This window comes from Dichotomopilus funicola, assembly GCF_033296635.1.
Source record: "Dichotomopilus funicola strain CBS 141.50 unplaced genomic scaffold C8A04scaffold_17, whole genome shotgun sequence".
Classification (NCBI taxonomy): domain Eukaryota; kingdom Fungi; phylum Ascomycota; class Sordariomycetes; order Sordariales; family Chaetomiaceae; genus Dichotomopilus; species Dichotomopilus funicola.
In genome coordinates, this window is record NW_026944038.1 from 331,901 (window position 1) to 352,302 (window position 20,402).

The 20,402-nt window shown below is 54.4% G+C and overlaps 3 protein-coding genes across 3 annotated transcripts; 2 read left to right on the forward strand and 1 right to left on the reverse strand.

Annotated features, from left to right (window-relative positions):
• Positions 1-1,179: 1,179 nt before the first annotated feature.
• Positions 1,180-4,841, reverse strand: C8A04DRAFT_27033 (uncharacterized protein; the record flags this gene model as incomplete). The annotated part of the gene is made up of 2 exons (XM_062780140.1): positions 1,180-4,578; positions 4,824-4,841. The coding sequence occupies 2 exons, from the start codon at positions 4,839-4,841 to the stop codon at positions 1,180-1,182; spliced, it is 3,417 nt and encodes a 1,138-aa protein (XP_062638644.1).
• Positions 4,842-12,234: 7,393 nt separating this feature from the next.
• On the forward strand, positions 12,235-14,589 carry C8A04DRAFT_27034 (P-loop containing nucleoside triphosphate hydrolase protein; the record flags this gene model as incomplete). Its single annotated transcript, XM_062780141.1, has 3 exons — positions 12,235-13,017; positions 13,068-13,148; positions 13,204-14,589. The coding sequence occupies 3 exons, from the start codon at positions 12,235-12,237 to the stop codon at positions 14,587-14,589; spliced, it is 2,250 nt and encodes a 749-aa protein (XP_062638645.1).
• Positions 14,590-15,417: 828 nt separating this feature from the next.
• Positions 15,418-17,276, forward strand: C8A04DRAFT_27035 (beta-tubulin; the record flags this gene model as incomplete). The annotated part of the gene is made up of 7 exons (XM_062780142.1): positions 15,418-15,429; positions 15,631-15,654; positions 15,727-15,752; positions 15,819-15,860; positions 15,917-15,971; positions 16,037-16,827; positions 16,886-17,276. The coding sequence occupies 7 exons, from the start codon at positions 15,418-15,420 to the stop codon at positions 17,274-17,276; spliced, it is 1,341 nt and encodes a 446-aa protein (XP_062638646.1).
• Positions 17,277-20,402: the final 3,126 nt, after the last annotated feature.

The window sequence follows — 20,402 nt, forward strand, 5'->3', positions numbered from 1 at the left end:
TGTCAACGGAGTTATTCGTGTCAAGTGTCCAACCACAATGAAGAGACAAAAATGTGATTAGAGAAAAGAAGCGCGAGATTGCAGTCAACTACCCCATCTCGCCGGAAAGAAATACGTCAGAAAAACGGGAAACCCCCACGGCTGACAGCGTGCAGGAAAGTTGGAGAGAAGAACTCAAACGGCTGAGGTTTCACAGGTAAATTACTAACCAAGAAACATTCACAATTCCATTAAGAAATACCCTTCTTCAATTCCCATCCCCCTATCATATCAATCAAGCCACTCACTCATTCACTTTCCAGCTCCTTAATTGTGCGATTTGCCAGATGCAACTGCCATTTCCATTTGCCATATCCACTCTCTCCCATTATCACAAGTTTACTAACCCGACCCGACCCGAAACCCAACCTGATCCCCCAGTGAACCCAGTAAAAAGTAAAGTAGTACGTACGTGCGTACATTTTTTTATCGGCCGGTCCATACCTAGAAGCGAAGAAAAAAAAAAGAGAACAAGTGTAGAAGCAAAAAGCAAGACACAGTGTGATGCTGCGTTGGCCCTCGCAGTTGACAGACTCCCAAGTCTGAACTCCCCTTCCCAGGTAGAAGAAAAAGTCAAGAGGAAGAATAGAAGACGAAACAAAGCCCGCAAAAGCCCGCCGTCAGGCCCGACGGGTACTCACTTTCCCAGGTGCCCGACATGATAGTCCCAACTCCCAGCCTGGAATATGGCTGTGGAATCCTTTCCTTCCTTGATCAGCGGTTTCCTCGCTTACATCATCATCCCCAACCGTGGGCACACATCCCAGCATTCCTCTTTACATCCGTCAACCCAACCTCGCCGGGTTGGCTCCCTCTGATATGGTATGCTATCATCTTCGCCGGACGGCTTCACCCTTCGTCGGCTGGCACACTCCATGTCCCTCTGATCGTGTCGGCTTGTCTTCATGCAAAACCACAAATCCACATCATCTCATGCCATGCTATGCCATGCAAGAAGTAATGCGAAGAAAAAAGGCCACAAAAAAAGAAAAACAACGTAATGGTTCCTGATCAGAGGAGTGACCGGGAATGGGGGTGGTTGTACATATACAAATCGGTTCAGGTGTGGTGGGGTCGATTCAGCAGAGCCTCGCCAACCCCATAGGAATGGCACGGGCATCGTGCAGAAGCTTGTTCGATCTAATTGACCGTCATCATCTGCATTCGAGGCGAATCAACCGATCCCTTGCTCAGAATTGAGGGTGTGCTGTGGCTGTTGGGCAGGCGCCCAGGGGGACTGGTGGAGCTAGGGTCGACAAAGACACGCGTAAAGGCAGGGCTACCGTCGATGTTCTGATGGCGCGAAAGCCGCTCTCGTCGTGGTGTCCCGGCGGGACTCTGGGTAAGGAGCTCCGCCTTCCGAACTACATCGGAAAGTGAGTCACGTAGCTGCCCGGCACGCTTCACTAACTCTTGAAGGCTGTTCGTGTCGAAGAAGAGCTTCGTATCAGGAGACTTGGGGGCGGGACTTTTGATGCGGTCGGATTTCTGCTGCTGTTGCTTTATGGCTTCGATGACGGTCGATATGACGGTTGAATTTCGGCTCACGCTTGAACATCGGCTGGGTGTCTGTAGGCGTGCGGGAGTTGAAGTCTCCCCGTTGAGGGACCAGGTCCCAAATATGTCATCCTCGGGCGAGAAAACAGACCGACGTCGGGGGCTGTGACGTTCCCGGATCACCGCCGTTTTGGACATTTCGGGTTCTGAGAAGTCAAAGGAGTCGTCAAACTGGTCGAGCAACGGACCGTCAAACCCTCCCTCCATGAATCGATCATCGATCGTGGACCGGTCAAGCTCGACAGAGGGCTTTGTCGGCCCCAAGAAATCCTCCTCCTCCTCTTCATCTGGAGACGCTAGAGCGATAATGCTTTCAGCCTCGGCCCATTTGGTTGCCATTGGCCCTTGCAAGATATCAAGATCTTTGCCGTGACGGAACAACCGCTTCAAGTCGTTGACAAGCAACGAGAATTCACGAATGTGGCCCGAATGCGCCCTTACGCTCGGCTGTGTGGCCTGGATCGAAGCAGGGACGACCATCGAGAAACTGGTGGCTGAATCCTTACCCCCAGGGGAGCAAAGCTCGGGTTCATCTTCCTCAAACTCAAAGTCATCGTCCCAATCCTCGCTGGCGGTTTTCGTGCCCAGCCCCCAGGTGCCGAACTTGGGAGGTGGCTTCGACCCGTCCGACAAATCAGGAACAACGACAGGGACACTCTGGCTCCGGACATGGAGAGCCCCCGGCGGTTTCCTATTGGCGGCCCGGCCTCCTCTCAAGTCCAGCTCCTGCTTTCCGTGCACCGTCTTGGGTCGTGGGAGATCTGTTTCAGACTTATCATGCACCGAGGGTTCGGCCCAATCAAATATGTTACTCCTGGGGCGCTCGCTGAAGCTATCTTGTTGGGAATCGAGGCTGCTGGTACCGCTGACGTTCCTAAGAGTTTGCCTTAAGGTGGGACTAACGCGACGGGAATTGGTCGAGCTCGGCGGCGAAAGGTGGTTGCTTAGGGTATTCTCGTCGTCCCGCGCCCAATCATCGTCGTCATCGTCATCAAATGATAGCCGGCCAAATTCGCGATTTACCAACGTTAGCTCTCGAGGAGCATCACGCTTGGATCTGCTCTCTTTTCGACTTCGAGACCCCACAAATTGGGGCTTTTCTGTCAAGGGTACGGTCCGACTGGGCGCATCAGCGTTCTCGTCCTCCTCGGTAATCTTCGTCTCGCCATCCCAAGAGCCAAGCATTTCCTGGACCGACAGCCGCTTGCTCCTGTTATGGTTTGCGGTGCTAGGCGGTGAGTCTTCAAATGCAGACTCAACTGGTGTTTCGACGGACCTAAGACGGCCGGAGGACGCGCCGGTGCGGAAAGAGTCGTACATGCCGTCGCTCCTGAAGTCCGTGTCCTCATCGTCCCCAAACACATAATCGGGTGCCGATTCGTCGGAGCCGGCAAGAGTGACAGACCGTTCACCCGACGGCCCACGACTGTGGGTAGCGACTGACGGGGTTTGAGAATAATTGATTGGACCTTGAAAAGGCCTCGAATGGCTCGCCGACCCCAGGCGCGGGAGGTCGACAGCGTGGCCAGACGGCCGGCTCGAGGGAGGTAAAGGGGAAGAAGACGAGTCCCGCTTGCGGGTGCGAGCGGGCTCGGCTAGGGTCGATTCGTACTCGGCTTGCTGAGGATTTTCTCGAACATCAGGTGGCGCATGGATTCCTTCGAGTCCCTGCTTGACCAGGGGTGGGCCTTGGTCAAGCGGCGCAGCCTCGGGATCAGACGACGCAAAACGGCCGCCTCCAGATTTCGTACCGATCGTGTTCCGTCGCGTGAGGCGGGTGCTCCCGGTTCTTGTAATCCAGTTACTGGCTGAGTTGAAATGGATTGACATTGATCTCCTTCGGGACCGCTCCTCCGTCGAGTCGACGGAATCGGACGTATCGTGCGAAGGTAAAGAGCTCCCCTGGGTTTGACCGGCCACATCCCGGCCCGAATCGGTTTCTGCCTCGTCTTTGAGGGGAGAGATGTCGGCGATGCGATCGGGCTTGGTGAGATACGCGCGGAAAATGTTACCCCTCGTCAACGACAATTTCTTCTTGGGGAAGATATCGCGATAAGAGCCGCTACCCCCTGGAAGTCCAGAGAAGTCGCGTCCTGATGTTAAAGAACGCCGGGCGTGGAAGAAGGAAGTCCATTTCCGGGTCTGCCCGCCGGTCTCTGCTTGAGCGGGGAAGGTCGCGGACGTCGGTGACGGGGTGTAGCTGTCGAGGGAGGTGGCCGCGCCCGCAGAGAGCGGCTCGGCCGCGACACCGTTAGTCTGTGATTGTTGGATTGTCGCAAACCGTTGGTGGCTGGTTGCTGGCCTCCGAAGTGTCAAAACCTGCGATATAGAGCCTCGTCGTGAGTGATCCACGCCACTGTTATGGCCCGAGGTTGCCCTCTTGACCAGTTTGTTAGGTGATGAGCGGCCACTGGGCGCCTGTCCAAGCATCGGAACGCCTGAACCATGTGAAAATGTCATGGAGGACGAATCAGGACCCAGGCTCGACCGTTGGCTCCCGTGTTGGGAGGCTGGACGGAGAGACGATAACCGCCGTATCCACGACTCCCTGGACGACACCGAGTCTCTCCCATCCTCCGCAATGGGTTGGGATGTGAGATCCACCGGCCGTACTAGAGACTGCCTTCTACTTCTCGACTTGGGCGATGATATGGAGAATCCGGTAAGGGGTCGGAGGATGTTGGTCGGACTGATTGGACTCGTCGGGCTCGTCGGATTCGAAGTAAGGGGGCGGGCTGTATCGATAGTGGGCTGTGGGCGAAAAGAAGCGTACGGGAACTCCTCAGCTGGTGACGTACAGGGATGATAGTTCGAAACCGCGCTGGTACTGGGACGGCGAGGGCCGGACTGGGGCCGGAAGCCGTCGTACTCGGTAGGAAATCTGTGCTGGACCGGGCCGGGCCACGATGCTTCGGCTTCAGGAGGTTGGCCAAAAACCAGGCCGGCAGCGGCGGCGGCAGTTGCAGTGCCGGCTCCCACGAGCTACAGACAGAAGATGATTAGCACTTTCCTGAACAAGACAACCTTTGGGAGCTAACTTCATCGAGCAATAACAAGGGATAAGAGGTCAAAGCAAGGTAAATCAAGCGCGTCAAAATGAGGACAAGACTTTGTGGGTGTCGACCGGGCGGTGAGTAGAGCAGTCACAGTCGAAACGCAGGGCGTTTGTATTCTCGGTTTGCTCCCCATCAAAGCCCCGGAATTGGGAGTTTTTTGATAACACTTACACTCGGCACAGCCTGCATTTTGGCGGCAGTTATGCAGACAATGAAGAGCCGCAGAGGGGAAGAGGGGCGAAGAGGGAATCGGTAAACGTGAGGGTCGTGGTTTGCATCGTCAGGGCATCATAAAGAGGGAGAAATCGTCGGGACCGCAAGTGGGTGACTCGAAAAAAGGCGCGGAAGGCGTGTAGAGGCCGCGGGCGCGTTCTTGCAGTCGGTCGGGTTCCGGTTTGGGGGGCACGCTCGAAAACGATCGGCTGGGGAAAAGCGCCCGTACCCCAAAAGTCGTCTTAAATGGGGTGGGAAACAACTGATTTGAGAGGAGTTCCGGTCCTCTCTCAGCCTGGAGTTGCAGGTCAATCGGCGGGAATGATGAGGTCGGTGTCGATGTGGGCGGATGTGTGTAGGCTAGTGACGGCTGTCGAAATAGCGTGATGCACCCACGAGGGCCGGGCTTTTCGCTCTTTTCTCACGCGGCGGTGGGCTGCAATTGGTGAGAATTTGGCGGCGCGGTCGAGATGGGACGAGACGGCCGCGGCCACAGGCCTAGGGCATACAACGTTCGTTTCTCCTTCGCCGTAGCCCGAGGAAGGACCACTGGGATGCCCGTTTGATAGAAAACAAACCCCGAACAAAACAACTAGACAACGCGAAAAGGCAAAGGCGCAAGTTCAGTGGCCCGTCACCACAAACAAAACCAAACTAAAAAAGAGAGACACCCCAACAATGCCGTCGAAGCAGAGGAGAGAGGAAAACCGCCCCAAATTCAGGTAGAGAAGGGAAAATGGAGGGGAAGGAGGAAAAGAATGGAATTGCTTTGGAAACTGTGGCCGTCAGTTCCTGCGCGCGGCAATCCCCCTCTCGCGCTTCAGAGGAACCTACAAGGGGAACAGAGGAACGAGCAACAACATGGAAGTTCGAAGTTCCACATCGGCTCAGGGCTGGGGCATGCTGCTGACGGGGTGGAGCGCTGGGACATGGGCCGATGAGACGCCCTGGGCAGCGCGACCTGAGGTTCCATTTCATGTTGTGTCCTTGGCTCCTTGCTCTGGGCAGCGGGACAAGGGGGAGGGGAGGACTCCGGCTGGGGGCCTGGCTGGGCCTGGTCGCTCTGGAGAACAACGACTGGGATTGGCCGTGTCGAGGTGACCTTCGAATCGCCGCTTCTTTCGGGTATCAAAGCGACTTTCCAGAGCGAGACCTGCTTCGCGCTAACAACGGTTTGTGTGTGCACGGAGGTCTGACAGGGGAATTCGGCGTCAACATTTTTCTCTCGCAGTCTCGCTTCATCCCTTGGAACGTGCTTGCCCGGGTACAACCTGACGCATCCTCCAATTTGACAAGCTGCAAACCCGTCTTTCTATTGATGAGCGTTGCAGGCTTGTACACTACGAAGTATGTATTCGTACACTACATCGGCGTGGTGCGTACCTTCCCATGTTGCTCAGCATACCCAGGGCATTAGGCGGGCGGGAGCCCACAACCAAGCAACAATTCTTTGAGAGTCAGCCTGCCGCAGAAAATTTGCCCGACCAGTGCCAAAAGCCACGGATAGCCAGTAGTCCAGCATCGCCGAACCAACACGCAACCGATGCAATGGTTCCGCGCAGATTCCAAGCGCCTCCAACCCGGCAGCGTCCGAACCTGCGAACGCAGCAGCGAGGGGCATCCTTGGAACAGTAGGTGAGCCCGGTTCCCGACTGAGCTTTGTCGTCCCGTCCCCTCGTCCACACTGTAGCAAATGTCAACACTACACTCTGAGACTGTCTCCAGCACGTTTCCATGTCTTATGAACTTCGTCGAGCTCATACTCCGTATTGTACACTCCAGTCCATGGATTCCCCGGCCGAGCCGGCCGAAAAGCCGCCGCGCAACAAGAAGATCGAGAATCGGTTTGGAAAAGAGCTAGAAGCATCCGCAAGCTAAACCATTCCAGGGCCAGTAGCAACGCAGGCCCAACATCCGCCCGCCGGCGCCTGGCTTCATCGAGCCCTTTCAGCCGGCCACAGGGATGGGAGATGGCTGCAGATGGCCCTATTGCGCTGTTGGAGCTGGGGCTCCAGGAGCAATTAAAACGATCCACCCGTGTCCGACCCACTCCAATCCTTCTCAGGCACGACACAAAGCTGCCCTCTCAGTGGACAGTGAGCGGGAGAACCGGCCAAGAAGTCCACCACCATGCATGCCCAGCATGGTTTCCAGGAACGCGAAACGACCTCGCCATGCTTGCATCGGCGAATAGAGGGCCAAAAACAGAACTCAGTCACCGATCGGCCGGCCGGGGTCGCGTGTGGATGCTGGATGCCACGGTTTCGTGGCGGAGGTGTTGAGATTCGAGATCCAACCTTCTTTCGTGCGTGTGGCCCCAGTCTCGCCAGTCGACGAATATCGGCCGCCAATTTGTCTCCTCCCCTCAGATCAACATGACGTCGTCCATTCAGCCCATCGCCGGAGACATCGTGCGAATTTGTTGTCACTCACGATCAGGACGGCTAGCACAGAGCGCTGTCTGCGAGCCGAGTTCCACCAACCGCGGTTAGCCCGGATTATGAGCCTGCGCCAACTGAGGAAAACTGAGACTTGTTATTATATCAACCGAGTCGATGTATAATGCCGGAACCATGGGAACAAGCTCGGCCTAAAATAAAACCTGGCCCGCGGGGGTGGGCCCATCGACGCGCTCCCGGCGTCTTGTTTCCAGAATTGAGCCGTACCGGACTGACGAGCAAACATTTACCGGGTGTAAACCGTGGTTCCCGCCCACAGAGATATTGCCCCGCTGCGGCCTTTGGCGTTCTTTTCCATATCCCTCTCCAAGTCCTTCTCATCCAGCTACTGTCGAACTCTTTATATCATATATGCATATGCCTCTCCCTCACAGAGGGGTTTTCGAACTGTCAGAAACAGCAAGTTCGAGTGGTGCCTTCGTAAATACATCAAAGTCCCAGAGGCCAGCCCTCCGCTCAGCCCCCTCGCCCAATCCTATATGCATTCCGGGGGCGGGCACGCCGAACTCACCTGGGGCCGGCGCGCATCTCACATCGAACAAAAAAACCGGGGGCCAAGATCTTGGGATCCCCCACATCGTCACGAAAAGACATTGACCAACGAAATCGCCAACCGCAGGTCTAAACCAGGCCCCAGAAGCTTGGGGATTAACGGGATATGTCCGGAAGGCATAACAAGCACATGACCGATCTTTCCTGTCCTGTAGGCAAAGCCGAGCTGGAAGGAGGGGGGGAAAAGGGGCGCATTTTGTCCACACGACACCGGTTGATCCATCACTTGCCTTATTTTAATCTTTCTTACCTGCTCGGCCTTCTTCTGGTGCCAATATTAGTGGGGTTCGGGAATTCTTACAATGGATTGGAAACTAACAAACCCTTCCAACCACAAGAACACTGCCCCTCCCTCCCTCCACATGTCTCAGATCACGCTTAAGCCCTTGCCCTTTCGTGTGCTTTTTTGGATGACGGACAGGCTGTCAAGCGTGGCAAGCAAGGAAGGACAAGAAAGCAAGTGTGAAGCAAGCAAGGGGGCAAAGCAGCGGATCAAGACGGAAAAGGATTCGACAACCGTTTCTACCCGCGATGCTTTTGCCCACTCTTAACCAACCTTAATCTCGAGCTATTATCATATCCTCCCAATGATTCAAATACAGTGATGGTCTTCACGTCACGCCGGCTGAACCCATTCAGAGTGGTCGCATGACACGAACGATGGACTACACTACATTGGCGCAGTGTATGCTCGAGGGAAATGCAAAAACAAACCAAGCCCTTCACAAACAAATCAGCACTTTTGCAAGCCTCAAGGCCTACCAGCCAACGCCCCTGTACGACCGCCAAACCGCTGAGTACTACCGCTGCGTTACCTACGTAGTAAAACTGGGTGACCGGTGTCTCGTCCCGCTTGTCACGCTGCCGAGTCCCGATTACTCATAGTGCAGCGCTGTTTTAGGTGTGACAAATAACGACAAATATTCTTGATCTCATTAATTAGCCGATCGTTTGAAAGCTCGAAGTCACACCAAAACAGGATCACAATAGATCTCCCAAAAGCCCACCAGGCGATCGGACCCCTACTTGTATGTAACCATCCAGCCCACAAACATGGGTAAAACGGGACGGGAACGCAGCAGCAAAAGGTCACACGCCGCAGCAGCTGTGCCGTCCTAGAGTCTCGTCGGCCCGTGGAAAAGGGGGCGGGAAGAAAATACAGCCAAATACAGACAGACGTACATTGTATGGCACATACAGTAAATCAGGGCGGAACAGGGGGGATTACCTTGCAGCTGCAGACTGCAGTGCACTGCAACCGAGGAACGGGCTCGGAACGACTAGGCGGCGGGTACCTTACGTACTCCGTAAATTGATGTAAAAAATATAGGCATCGAGGTCAGAAATAGGCCGGTGGTATCGACCCCCATAGCCTTTTTCCTCACACCCCGTGTGCCGTGTCTCAAATACCGTACCGTGCTGCGCCGCGTGATGCTGCTCACCGATTCTTTCTTCCGCCTTGTCTCACTCATACAGGCCGCGGAATAATTGCACTTTCGATGTCTTGGAGAAACTTGAATCAAGTTGGTTCAAAAGACGGAGTAAATTGTAGCCAAGTTGGGCGCAAACATGTATGTTTGATCACCTCTCCTAGACCTCTCGGCACTCCCATTATACCACTCAGGGGACTTTGAAGGTGTTCCTGTGAACAGCAGACGGCCCGAGACTGAAACTAACAATAGCCCAACGCCTGTCGTTTCGACTTCTTCAAATATATTTCCTGTCCTTTCCCTGCTCTTCGAACGAGTTATTGTTTCCTCGAACTGGTTTCATATTGCGGACGCCTGCTGCCCCAGGTAATTTGTGACACCCTGTCAAGATTGTTTCCATATGTCCCTCTTTGTTTTGTTTCGGGTCCTCCTAGAGGAGCGGAACATACGTTGGCAAGGCTAGGAAAGAACTGACAAGGCAAAAAGACCATGGATGTCGGACAACATGAGGGACACGCGTTGTCTCGGGGATTCGGTGCGATGTTTGTCTGGGGCAAGTGTTGCCGTGCCCGGATACGATGTCGATCGACAACGGCGAGCAACAGTTCCTTGGGCGTGTTTTCAGCCAGAGGGCGGGTGGCTATGAGCCGAACAAAGAGGACACAAGCTAGACCGCTTTTAACGCCACGTTCGGGATCATACCGCACCCATTATATCTACGGGATGTAGATGCGGCGTTTTGTGCCCTTGCATAGGCGTCCCGTGATGGTCTGGTGGCGTTCTGGAGGCGTGGATGCTGGTGCAGCCGGCATTTCATGGCTACACACATCGCCTTCAATGTGCACGATATATCGATTGCCCACGCGGTGTCACTGGAGATCCGAGCCAGCCCGTAAGCCGCCGGGTGGCAGGGTTATTGATATCCCCTTCAGCCACAGCGGCCTAGGCCTCGAGGGAAGTCGACGGCACTCTACATCAGCTAGCAAAAGTTCAATGCTCCCGTCCGTTAAACAACCCGATCTCCATGACGGTTGCGAGGGGGGAACTAACTACATGGAAATTTCTTCGTGCGCGGCAAATCGCGCTAGAAAACAAAGCTTTTGTCCCCCCATGTTGTTTCATGTTTCACAGCGGCTATTTTGATAGGAGACAAAGTGAGCTTTTCCGGCCGGGATCAGCCCCGTCTCTCCTGCAAGCGCACAGTTTCTGGAAGAACATGGCTCAGTCGGGGGGAGTGGGAACATGCAGAATGGCCCTCAATATCACACCGGATGTCGCTGGGCAACGCCTCGGAGTAATGTCAAGCTATGGAAAAAAGTTTCGTAAACAGCAGATGGTTTGATGGTTGGCTTCGTGTATCATCGAGACCGAGAACCGAGCAGGACCATGAGATCCGTAGAAAGACATGAAGATCCATGTTAAGCGGTTATGCTTGACATGAACCATATATAGCTTAGCCCACCAAGGAAGAAAATGGAGGTGTCCTTGTCATCGGAGACCAAGCCTAGGGTCGTAAAGATCGGTTTTCCAAAACCCGGCTCGGCGGGATGCCCCAACCAAGAAATCGGACATGGGGCGGGGGAACGTCTGAGCCCAACTGCCATTGATCATCGTCACAGCAGGTTCGGGGCTGCACGTGGGAAGGAGAATAGCCGGAGGCAAGTTCGGCAGAGGGACTGGGGACATGTTGCCGTCCTGACCGCTGTAGCGGAAAGAAGCTTTTCGCGGATAAGGCAACCAGCAGCGCAGAGGCATGCGGCCATCAAGTTGGCCTAGCATGTCTCTGCACGCGGAACACATACACACAGCAACCAGCTGGTGCTGTGAACCCTCGTTTGAGCTTTCCCAGCTTGAGCCGGAAACATTCGCTGAAGGTCGCTATGATCAGCTCAACCGGCCATATAGCTGCGGCCACGCATCCAACGCTAGCTTGAGGTCGTGTCATCCCCGGATTGGAAAGGCAGTTGTTCAAGGACTGGCGAGACTGGCTAATCGGGGAGCTGGTGGGCCATCGCACGGCTCGAGATGGCAAAGGGGGTCAGCATGGAGCAATGATCGAATCGGCGTCCCGTTCGAGAAGAGTCCGAGGAAACCTCGCCGACTAGCCCTCGTTGCTGAAACGAGTAGCAGATGGTTGCAGGCCGAGTGGCCAACAGAATGCCCTCTTCTGGACAAAGCTGTGGTCGATAAAGCGGCCTCTCGGTGACGGAGAGGGTCTTGGGGGGGCACAAGCGCGTCCCGATTGGCGAGGTGCAACACATCGACGCGGGCGCGGGATTCTCGCATTGAGCCGCGTTCCGGTCGCGCCATCCAGGCGAAGTGCCCTTTGCCTGTCAGTTGATGTTGGTGGTCACTGGCGGGGGTCATTCGCAAAGTACAAGCATCCGTTCCCAACAAGAGGAAAAGCGCAGGGCAGTCAAAAAACGTCAAGGAGAAATACTTTGGTACAAGCGCTTGATCAACCGATTTCTAAAAACATACGACGAGAATCAGCCCTAACATGATGGCTGCTGTTTGAGGTTGAGTTGAAGACGTCTCGGCTTGTGACATCCATTGGTTCACGCAAAAGATTTGGATGAAAGGGGAAAGAACCATGGCGTTTCGCGCACCAGCCAATTAGAATACAAAACCTTCGAACGTCCTGCCCCACTTTTGCCAACTGTCGTACAGCTGCCACGAGACGGTAGCTTCCGCCACATTCTGACGACCAGCTTTGGAAATTTGCCCCGCGATAGAGCCCTCGGCAGCCCAGGGGACCAGAGGAGAGCGACAGCTTGGACTTACACGCCCGGATTCGGTCGAGATCGCAGACGGCACTGACTGGGGAGTATTACTGAACGGGGGTTTGATCACCTATTTCGGAAGAATCAGCTGGAAAAGTTGGACCTTCACCTCACCCCACTTCAGTCCAAATCTCAGAAGCCCGCCATGGACGCCGAGATTCGCTCCGTGCTGCCCAACATCGACCCGGTACTGTCGGAGTACTCCGCCGGGTACCTGACCCATGCCTCCACCGCATGGGCTGGTGATGAAGAAGCTGCCGGACAGTCCCCGCTCGACGAGGCCGCTGTTACCATCACAGAGCTCTTGCTTTCGGCATCGGGGAGCCATGGCACCGCCACTCATGATAAGATCCGGAGCTTGGTGGAGAAGTGGGTTGACAAGTATGCAGCCGCCAGCAACAGTGAGGAGAGGAGAGGACCGGAGGTCAAGCGTCTCGACCAGACCATTCAAGTGAGCGCCCAGAGGAATATGTCCTCAACCCTTGCCGTGGCGACCGGCTCCGTCGACTTGGAGTCGGCGAACATCCGCAAGGTCGAGTCGAAGGTCGACAAGAAGAAGCTTGAAAAGGCCGAGCGCAAGATCGCGGCCAAGCAGAACAAGAAGACCTTCAAGACCGTGGAGTATGAAGCTTCGCGTCTGCTCAACCAACCCGAGACCACGGAGTCGTACGAGGAGTTTTACATGGCCGTCAACCCCCTGCAGCTCGGAAGCCAGAGCGGCAAGTCTAAGGATATCAAGATCGACAACATTGATGTGTCCATCGGTGGCTTGAGGATATTGACCGACACCACGCTGACTCTCTCCAATGGCCACCGTTACGGTTTGGTTGGTAACAACGGCATCGGTAAATCGACTCTGCTCAGGGCTCTCTCGAGGAGAGAAGTGCCCATTCCAACCCATATCTCTATTCTCCATGTCGAACAAGAGGTATGTCATGGACACCGCTCTTACTCCGACAATGGCTGACAAAATTGTAGATCACTGGTGATGATACCCCCGCCCTTCAGGCCGTCCTGGATGCCGACGTCTGGCGCAAGGTGTTGCTCAAAGAGCAAACCGTAAGTTCCAAGCCCAGGGACCCGAACTTGAAATTGTTTTCTAATTCGACTCCAGGAAATCACGCAAAAGCTGGCGGATATCGAAGCTCAACGGGCGTCAATGGCCGATACATCGACGGATGCTGCCAAGCTTGACAAGGACCGCGAAGCCCAGGACCAGCGTCTCGGAGACATTCAAGCCAAACTGGCCGAAATGGAGTCTGACAAGGCCGAGTCGAGGGCTGCGAGCATTCTGGCCGGTCTGGGTTTCTCACCCGAGAGGCAACAATTCGCCACCAAGACCTTCTCCGGTGGTTGGAGGATGCGTCTCGCCCTTGCCCGTGCACTCTTCTGCGAGCCTGACCTGCTTCTTCTCGACGAACCGTCCAACATGTTGGACGTCCCCTCGATTACCTTCCTTTCGAATTACCTGCAAGGCTACCCCAACACCATCCTTGTTGTATCCCACGACAGAGCATTTCTCAACGAGGTTGCTACTGACATAGTGCACCAACACTCACAACGACTCGACTATTACCGCGGCGCCAACTTCGACACCTTCTATGCTACAAAGGAAGAACGTAAGAAGACAGCTAAGCGGGAGTATGAGAACCAGATGGCACAGCGTGCCCATCTCCAGGCTTTCATCGACAAATTCCGATACAACGCCGCCAAGTCGTCCGAAGCCCAATCTCGTATTAAGAAGCTTGAGCGCATGCCGGTTCTGGAGCCGCCCGAGACGGAATACAGCGTTCACTTCAAGTTTCCCGATGTCGAAAAGATGTCTCCGCCGATCATCCAGATGTCTGGCGTCACATTCGGCTACACCAAAGACAAGATCCTTCTTCGCAACGTCGACCTCGACGTCCAGCTCGACTCTCGTATCGGTATTGTTGGGCCCAACGGAGCGGGTAAGACAACTATCCTCAAGCTTCTTATTGGCAAGCTGCAGCCGACAAGCGGTCTTATTTCCCAAAACCCCCGCCTACGCATCGGGTACTTTGCTCAGCACCACGTCGACGCCCTGGACCTCGACGCCAGCGCCGTCACTTTCATGGCTAAAACTTATCCGGGCCGAACGGATGAGGAATACCGCCGGCAGCTGGGTGCCTTTGGCATCACAGGCACGACAGGCCTTCAAAAGATGGGGCTCTTGTCTGGTGGTCAAAAATCCCGTGTCGCTTTCGCCTGCCTGGCCCTCACCAACCCCCACATTCTAGTCATGGACGAACCGTCCAACCACTTGGATATTGAGGCTATGGATGCCTTAGCTGAGGCCCTCAAGGAATTCCAGGGCGGCGTGCTGATGGTATCCCACGATGTCACGATGCTGCAGACTGTCTGCACATCGCTGTGGGTGTGTGACGGTGGCACGGTCGAGAAGTTCCCTGGTGATGTACAGGCTTACAAGAAGAGGATTACTGCACAGGCAGATGCCGCGGGTGTTGTCCAAGCCCATTAGCCGTAGTTTGATATCGAATTGTCAATAAAACCAGGAATCTTCGGTTCAAGTACGGACTACCAAGTGCGGGAGAAGCGTGGAGCTTCTTGTGTTGGCCTTTTACCACCGACGTGTTGCCAGTTGTGAATGAAACATGGGTCTCAAAGACTTTCTTTGATGAGCCAATCCTGAATCAGTTCGCTGGCGGGCGCAAAGGCTGGCACAGTGCTCTCCCCTCACACACTGGCCTTGCAGTGTGCTGTTCCAATCCTGGGCTCGGGAAGGAAAAAAGCAATGGGGAGAGATTTTCTCTTCGGTGCGAGGTTCTCCTGCAGAGTGATACTATGGTAAGATGGCAGTAAAATGGTAAATTTGAGCAATCCCTAGGTGACTCCAACCCTTTCACAATGAAGACGTGAAATGTCTAACTTGCGTTTCCGGCTGCTTGAATTCATGCTGTTCTGGTGAAGCTTGAAGTTTGTGAATCCCCCACATTGAAATTGCCGTGGCACATCCCAAGTTGGACTAGCGCGTCGCGCTCACCCTGTCCCCAATCCAATCGGGTATGGTGTAAACAAGCGAGAGAGAACGCAGGGACCACCAGGCAGCCAGACTTGCCCAAATGCGCTTCGATTGGCGGTGCCTGATCTCCACCGGCAGCAGCAAGCGGTGTGCGATCCACGCCTTTTCATTTCTCGCCCCAAAAATCAACAATCTCCTCTTCCCGACCCGACTTCTCCACAACCCACCCGACTGCTTTTCCACAGCTCGCGCCCCTCAACTCCGATTTACCTCCCTTCCAGCTTTCGCATCACCTTAGCAGAACAGCTTTGAACTCAATCCGCCAAAATGCGTGAGATCGTAAGTCGCCTGTCTCCCCCGCATTTCTACGCCGCATGCGACGCGTCGAGGAAGCTTTTTTTTGGGCCCCTGGAATCTACCCCACCCAATTTGAGACGACCTCGTCCGCAAAGCGCTCCCGACCGCTGGACCGACGGGTGCTGGCGAGTGACGCGGCTATTATGGGAAGACCTCGATGCTAACTTGATTCTTCTACTACAGGTCCACCTTCAGACCGGCCAGTGCGTAAGTTGGAACCGAATGGATATTGCTGCCGACCGATAAGGCACGTTGACTGACCTTACCCCCTCTTTCTAGGGTAACCAAATTGGTGCCGCCTTCTGGTAAGTTGTAGCCGAAACAAGGACGTGTTTTTACATTCAGAACATCAGAACTAACTTGATATCCAGGCAGACCATCTCTGGCGAGCACGGCCTCGACAGCAATGGCGTGTATGTAGCTATCGCGAGCCCCCGACCGATTCATACCCCGCTCACCGCTTCAATAGGTACAACGGCACTTCTGAGCTCCAGCTGGAGCGCATGAACGTCTACTTCAACGAGGTAGGTTGGGTGGTCTATCGTGATGGGGTCAAGTGATAGCATGCTGATAAGTCCCCCTACTTCAGGCCTCCGGCAACAAGTATGTTCCCCGTGCCGTCCTTGTCGACTTGGAGCCCGGCACTATGGACGCTGTCCGCGCCGGCCCCTTCGGCCAGCTTTTCCGCCCGGATAACTTCGTTTTCGGCCAGTCGGGTGCCGGCAACAACTGGGCCAAGGGTCACTACACTGAGGGTGCTGAGCTCGTCGACCAGGTTCTCGACGTTGTCCGCCGTGAGGCCGAGGGCTGCGACTGCCTCCAGGGTTTCCAGATCACTCATTCGCTCGGTGGTGGTACCGGTGCCGGTATGGGTACCCTCTTGATCTCCAAGATCCGTGAGGAGTTCCCCGACCGCATGATGGCCACCTTCTCCGTCGTGCCGTCCCCCAAGGTCTCCGACACCGTCGTCGAGCCCTACAACGCCACCCTCTCCGTCCACCAGCTGGTTGAGAACTCGGACGAGACCTTCTGCATTGATAACGAGGCTCTCTACGACATCTGCATGCGCACCCTGAAGCTGTCCAACCCCTCGTACGGCGATCTCAACTACCTGGTCTCGGCCGTCATGTCGGGTGTCACCGTCTCGCTGCGCTTCCCCGGCCAGCTCAACTCCGACCTGCGCAAGCTCGCCGTCAACATGGTTCCCTTCCCCCGTCTCCACTTCTTCATGGTCGGCTTCGCCCCCCTGACCAGCCGTGGTGCCCACTCGTTCCGCGCCGTCACCGTGCCGGAGTTGACCCAGCAGATGTTCGACCCCAAGAACATGATGGCTGCCTCCGACTTCCGTAACGGTCGCTACCTGACTTGCTCTGCCATCTTGTACGTTTTATCTGTTCGTCCATGCATGCTTCATCCGTCGTTACTAACAACGCAACAGCCGTGGCAAGGTCTCGATGAAGGAGGTTGAAGACCAGATGCGCAACGTCCAGAACAAGAACTCGTCCTACTTCGTCGAGTGGATTCCGAACAACGTCCAGACCGCCCTTTGCTCGATCCCTCCCCGCGGTCTCAAGATGTCGTCTACCTTCGTCGGTAACTCGACGGCCATCCAGGAGCTGTTCAAGCGTATTGGCGAGCAGTTCACTGCTATGTTCCGTCGCAAGGCCTTCTTGCATTGGTACACTGGTGAGGGTATGGACGAGATGGAGTTCACTGAGGCTGAGTCCAACATGAACGATCTCGTGTCGGAGTACCAGCAGTACCAGGATGCTGGTGTGGACGAGGAAGAGGAGGGCTACGATGAGGAGGTCCCGGAGCAGGATGAGTAAACTTACTCACTTAATACCTCTACTCCACGCGCTCTCCTGGCCCCAGCCATGGCGTTGTGTCGGAGACATGTTGGTCTGTTGTGAGCTAGTCTCGTCGATGGGTGGATAATAATCAGAATTCTTGGCGGCTCCTTTCCGCTATTCACTTTTTTGCTACCCTATCCGCGACCCGTGTGTGTCCTGTGGGTTCGGTAAACATCTTGAGTTTAGTCGAAAGGGGATGAGTTTTATGTTGGTGATATCCGTAATTGATAGGGAAACGAGGGATGAGGATGTACACGTCCATGGGGCGTATTACATATTCCCTTGTATCCAATAAGGCAGAAATACATGCACCACGCGCGTGGTGTTTAATACTCGCCGCCTTATGTTCGTATCCACGGTTATTTCCCAAGTGTGTTCCCCTGTTGCCTTGTACATCGTCAATTTGTGGATGAAGTGGTAGAAGCTTAGACGGCGTATAGGACGAGGGTGATAAAGGGCTTGGGTGAGGCGAAAGATCGCTCGATGCCATCTTTTGAGGAGTTCAGGGTCAGTATCTGATACCCAACATGGGATGGATGTAGTCTCGCTTCCAGCGGTGGCTATCAATTAGATAAAGAAGATCATTTCTACTTGCTCACGGTCGTGTGTGCTGAATCACACGGACTAGTCAGTATACCTAGGTAATGAATGATCTTGCACAGTGCTCGACCTATTTGCTGTTCGGCGCATGGTCAATATTGACCGTGCCTTGGTTTGCAATGCCGGGCTTTCCGTGCTAGCTTGGGAGTCGTACGTACATGTAATGTACATGATGGTACGATTTCCCCATGGTTGATTTCGGTTGATAGAATGGGAGCTCCCCTAACCCAGTGATGGGCTCAGGAGTGGTTCATGTTGACTGACTTTCTGGGGTTGTTCTGTTTTCCGGAGGCGTTGTTCTGGCTCTCTATCCCTCCTGTATATCTTGTTGGGCTGGAGTTGATGTCGTAGTACGATCACTCCGGGACACAGACCCGAGCTGGCACCAGGGCTCTCCGTACTCTGAGGATGGCCCCAGGCTGGTAATAATACGTTAGAATCGGTGAGAGATATCGCTTGCTGTAGTATGGCCGGTAGTACTGTCCACGATGTTACAGACGGCCTCGCTGGGTACAAGAACTCATGGGGGTACCCGAGGCGCGACCTGTCCACGCAGATATCACCCGCTACGTAGATGCCCCCCCGGGGCGCTGCAGCTAAGTGTTACTACAATTATCTGCTCCGTTAGGTCGTCTGCCTAGTCCTCGTGTTTGACTTCTCACTCCCATCTTGACGATCTGACAGTCAAGACTGGCCGTGGGACTGTGTTATCAACACCTCGGGCATCGTAGTAGAAGCAATCCGAACCCTGGCCTCTTGGATGGTACTGCAGTAATGCCCGTGTAGCACGGCCTAACATCAAACATCATACCCATCTTAGCAAACAGAACATCCCAGCAAGTCCAGAAGCTGTGTATGGGGGCAATACATACAGTAATGAATCAGAGCATTCACGCACTCTCGGAGCCTAGCACGGTCGGTGCCTCCGTGATATTGCTATCGAACAACTATATCGGGGCGTCTACAGTTAGCCTCGCCACTGTGCCTGAGGCGGTCGATTTGGTGGCATTGAACTTGCTGTGGATATCGTGTTAGTGAGAGGCGTTCGTCTGTTCGACTGCAGACGGCAAACCCATACGTCCTCGATTTATATTCTCGAGACCGATATCCGGACTTTTAGGCCTGCTTACCTAGTGGCTTTAACTTGAATCGATAGTTAACTACCTCCTCCCTCAGTGAACGGTCTCACCGTCCCCATTCTACCCGCCTCGACTGTAGAAGTGCATATACCGCCTGACTTTCACTCGTTATGTTCAACCAACTGTTGAGACGTACCGAGATAAATCAACCACAAAACACAGTTTATATAGGTAGCGGGGCTGAATATATGAACATTGATCGGACGTTCATTACTCAGGTTCTATTGTGTCCCAGCCACCGGTTCGCTCACTCATCACCATCATCCCCTGACGGACACCGTCTGGACGCAGTCCACTAGAAGTATGGCTATGGGGACACCCCGTAAGTTAGGTCCACTGCTACATTGTCGTGAGAATACCGACAGTGCAGTCGTCGATATGGTGATCATATGACGAGGCAAGTCTGAATCCCCTCACAGCGGCCTTGTTTCCCAAGCTCTTGCAAGACTTCACCTACACAAACTTGAGACACCCAGCGGGAAATACAAGTCTCTTCATTCACTGATTGGTGAAAACATTGGCAAATAATCAAAAAGCACATTGAAGGTGTACTTGGGGGCTTCACCGGTGGTTGCATAAGGTCCGCCGAGGTCAACATTACAACTGGAACTCTGGAGCACTGGGAACCAGCGTCTTCGCCCATCAGGCCCAAGTGAGGCAGGCAACCTCCGAGATAGTCCCCGGCCGGCCCGTCGTAAGCCTTTCAAGCCTGGACGACGGGTGTCTACATGGCAGTTCAGTTTACCGAATAGATGGACTGGGTCCAAGGCGGCGACAGAACTACACGCTCGTGACGTCTCGCTTCCTTTCCCCGGGATGCTGAACGGTAATGGGTGCTAAAATCCAATTCAAAAGCTCAAAGATACTGTAGAACATAGAGATCATACGTCGAGATTCTTTCCGTGTCTCATTTCCCTGCTTAGCCTAGCACGAATCCTTCGTACCAAGTACTAGCCATGGGGTTAGAAACTGATCCGTAATCACCAACGAATAGTCCTCAGGCAAGCTCGGTAGGCCGATATCACCAGGAAAGTAGACGGTGCGGCCGAAACGTTCTGTACCTGACGAGATCTGCGCTTGGAGTGTTCGTCTCGGGAAAACGTGTGTTGACTGGGCAGGGAATACAAATTTCCAGACACATTGTACGCTCCTCTCTACTAGAACTTCTCTACACAAGATAACACCCGCATAGCACCAAACTTAACGGTACTGAGTCATAAAGGCATCATGCGAGTAGAGGTGAGTGTTGTGCGAGGGTCTTTGGGCCCTGCAAGGAGCTCGCTGGGAATTCACACCAACCCATACTCGCCGTCCTCAACTCGGGCTCCCCTGAAGCACAGCCCGATAACGGAACAGGAGATGA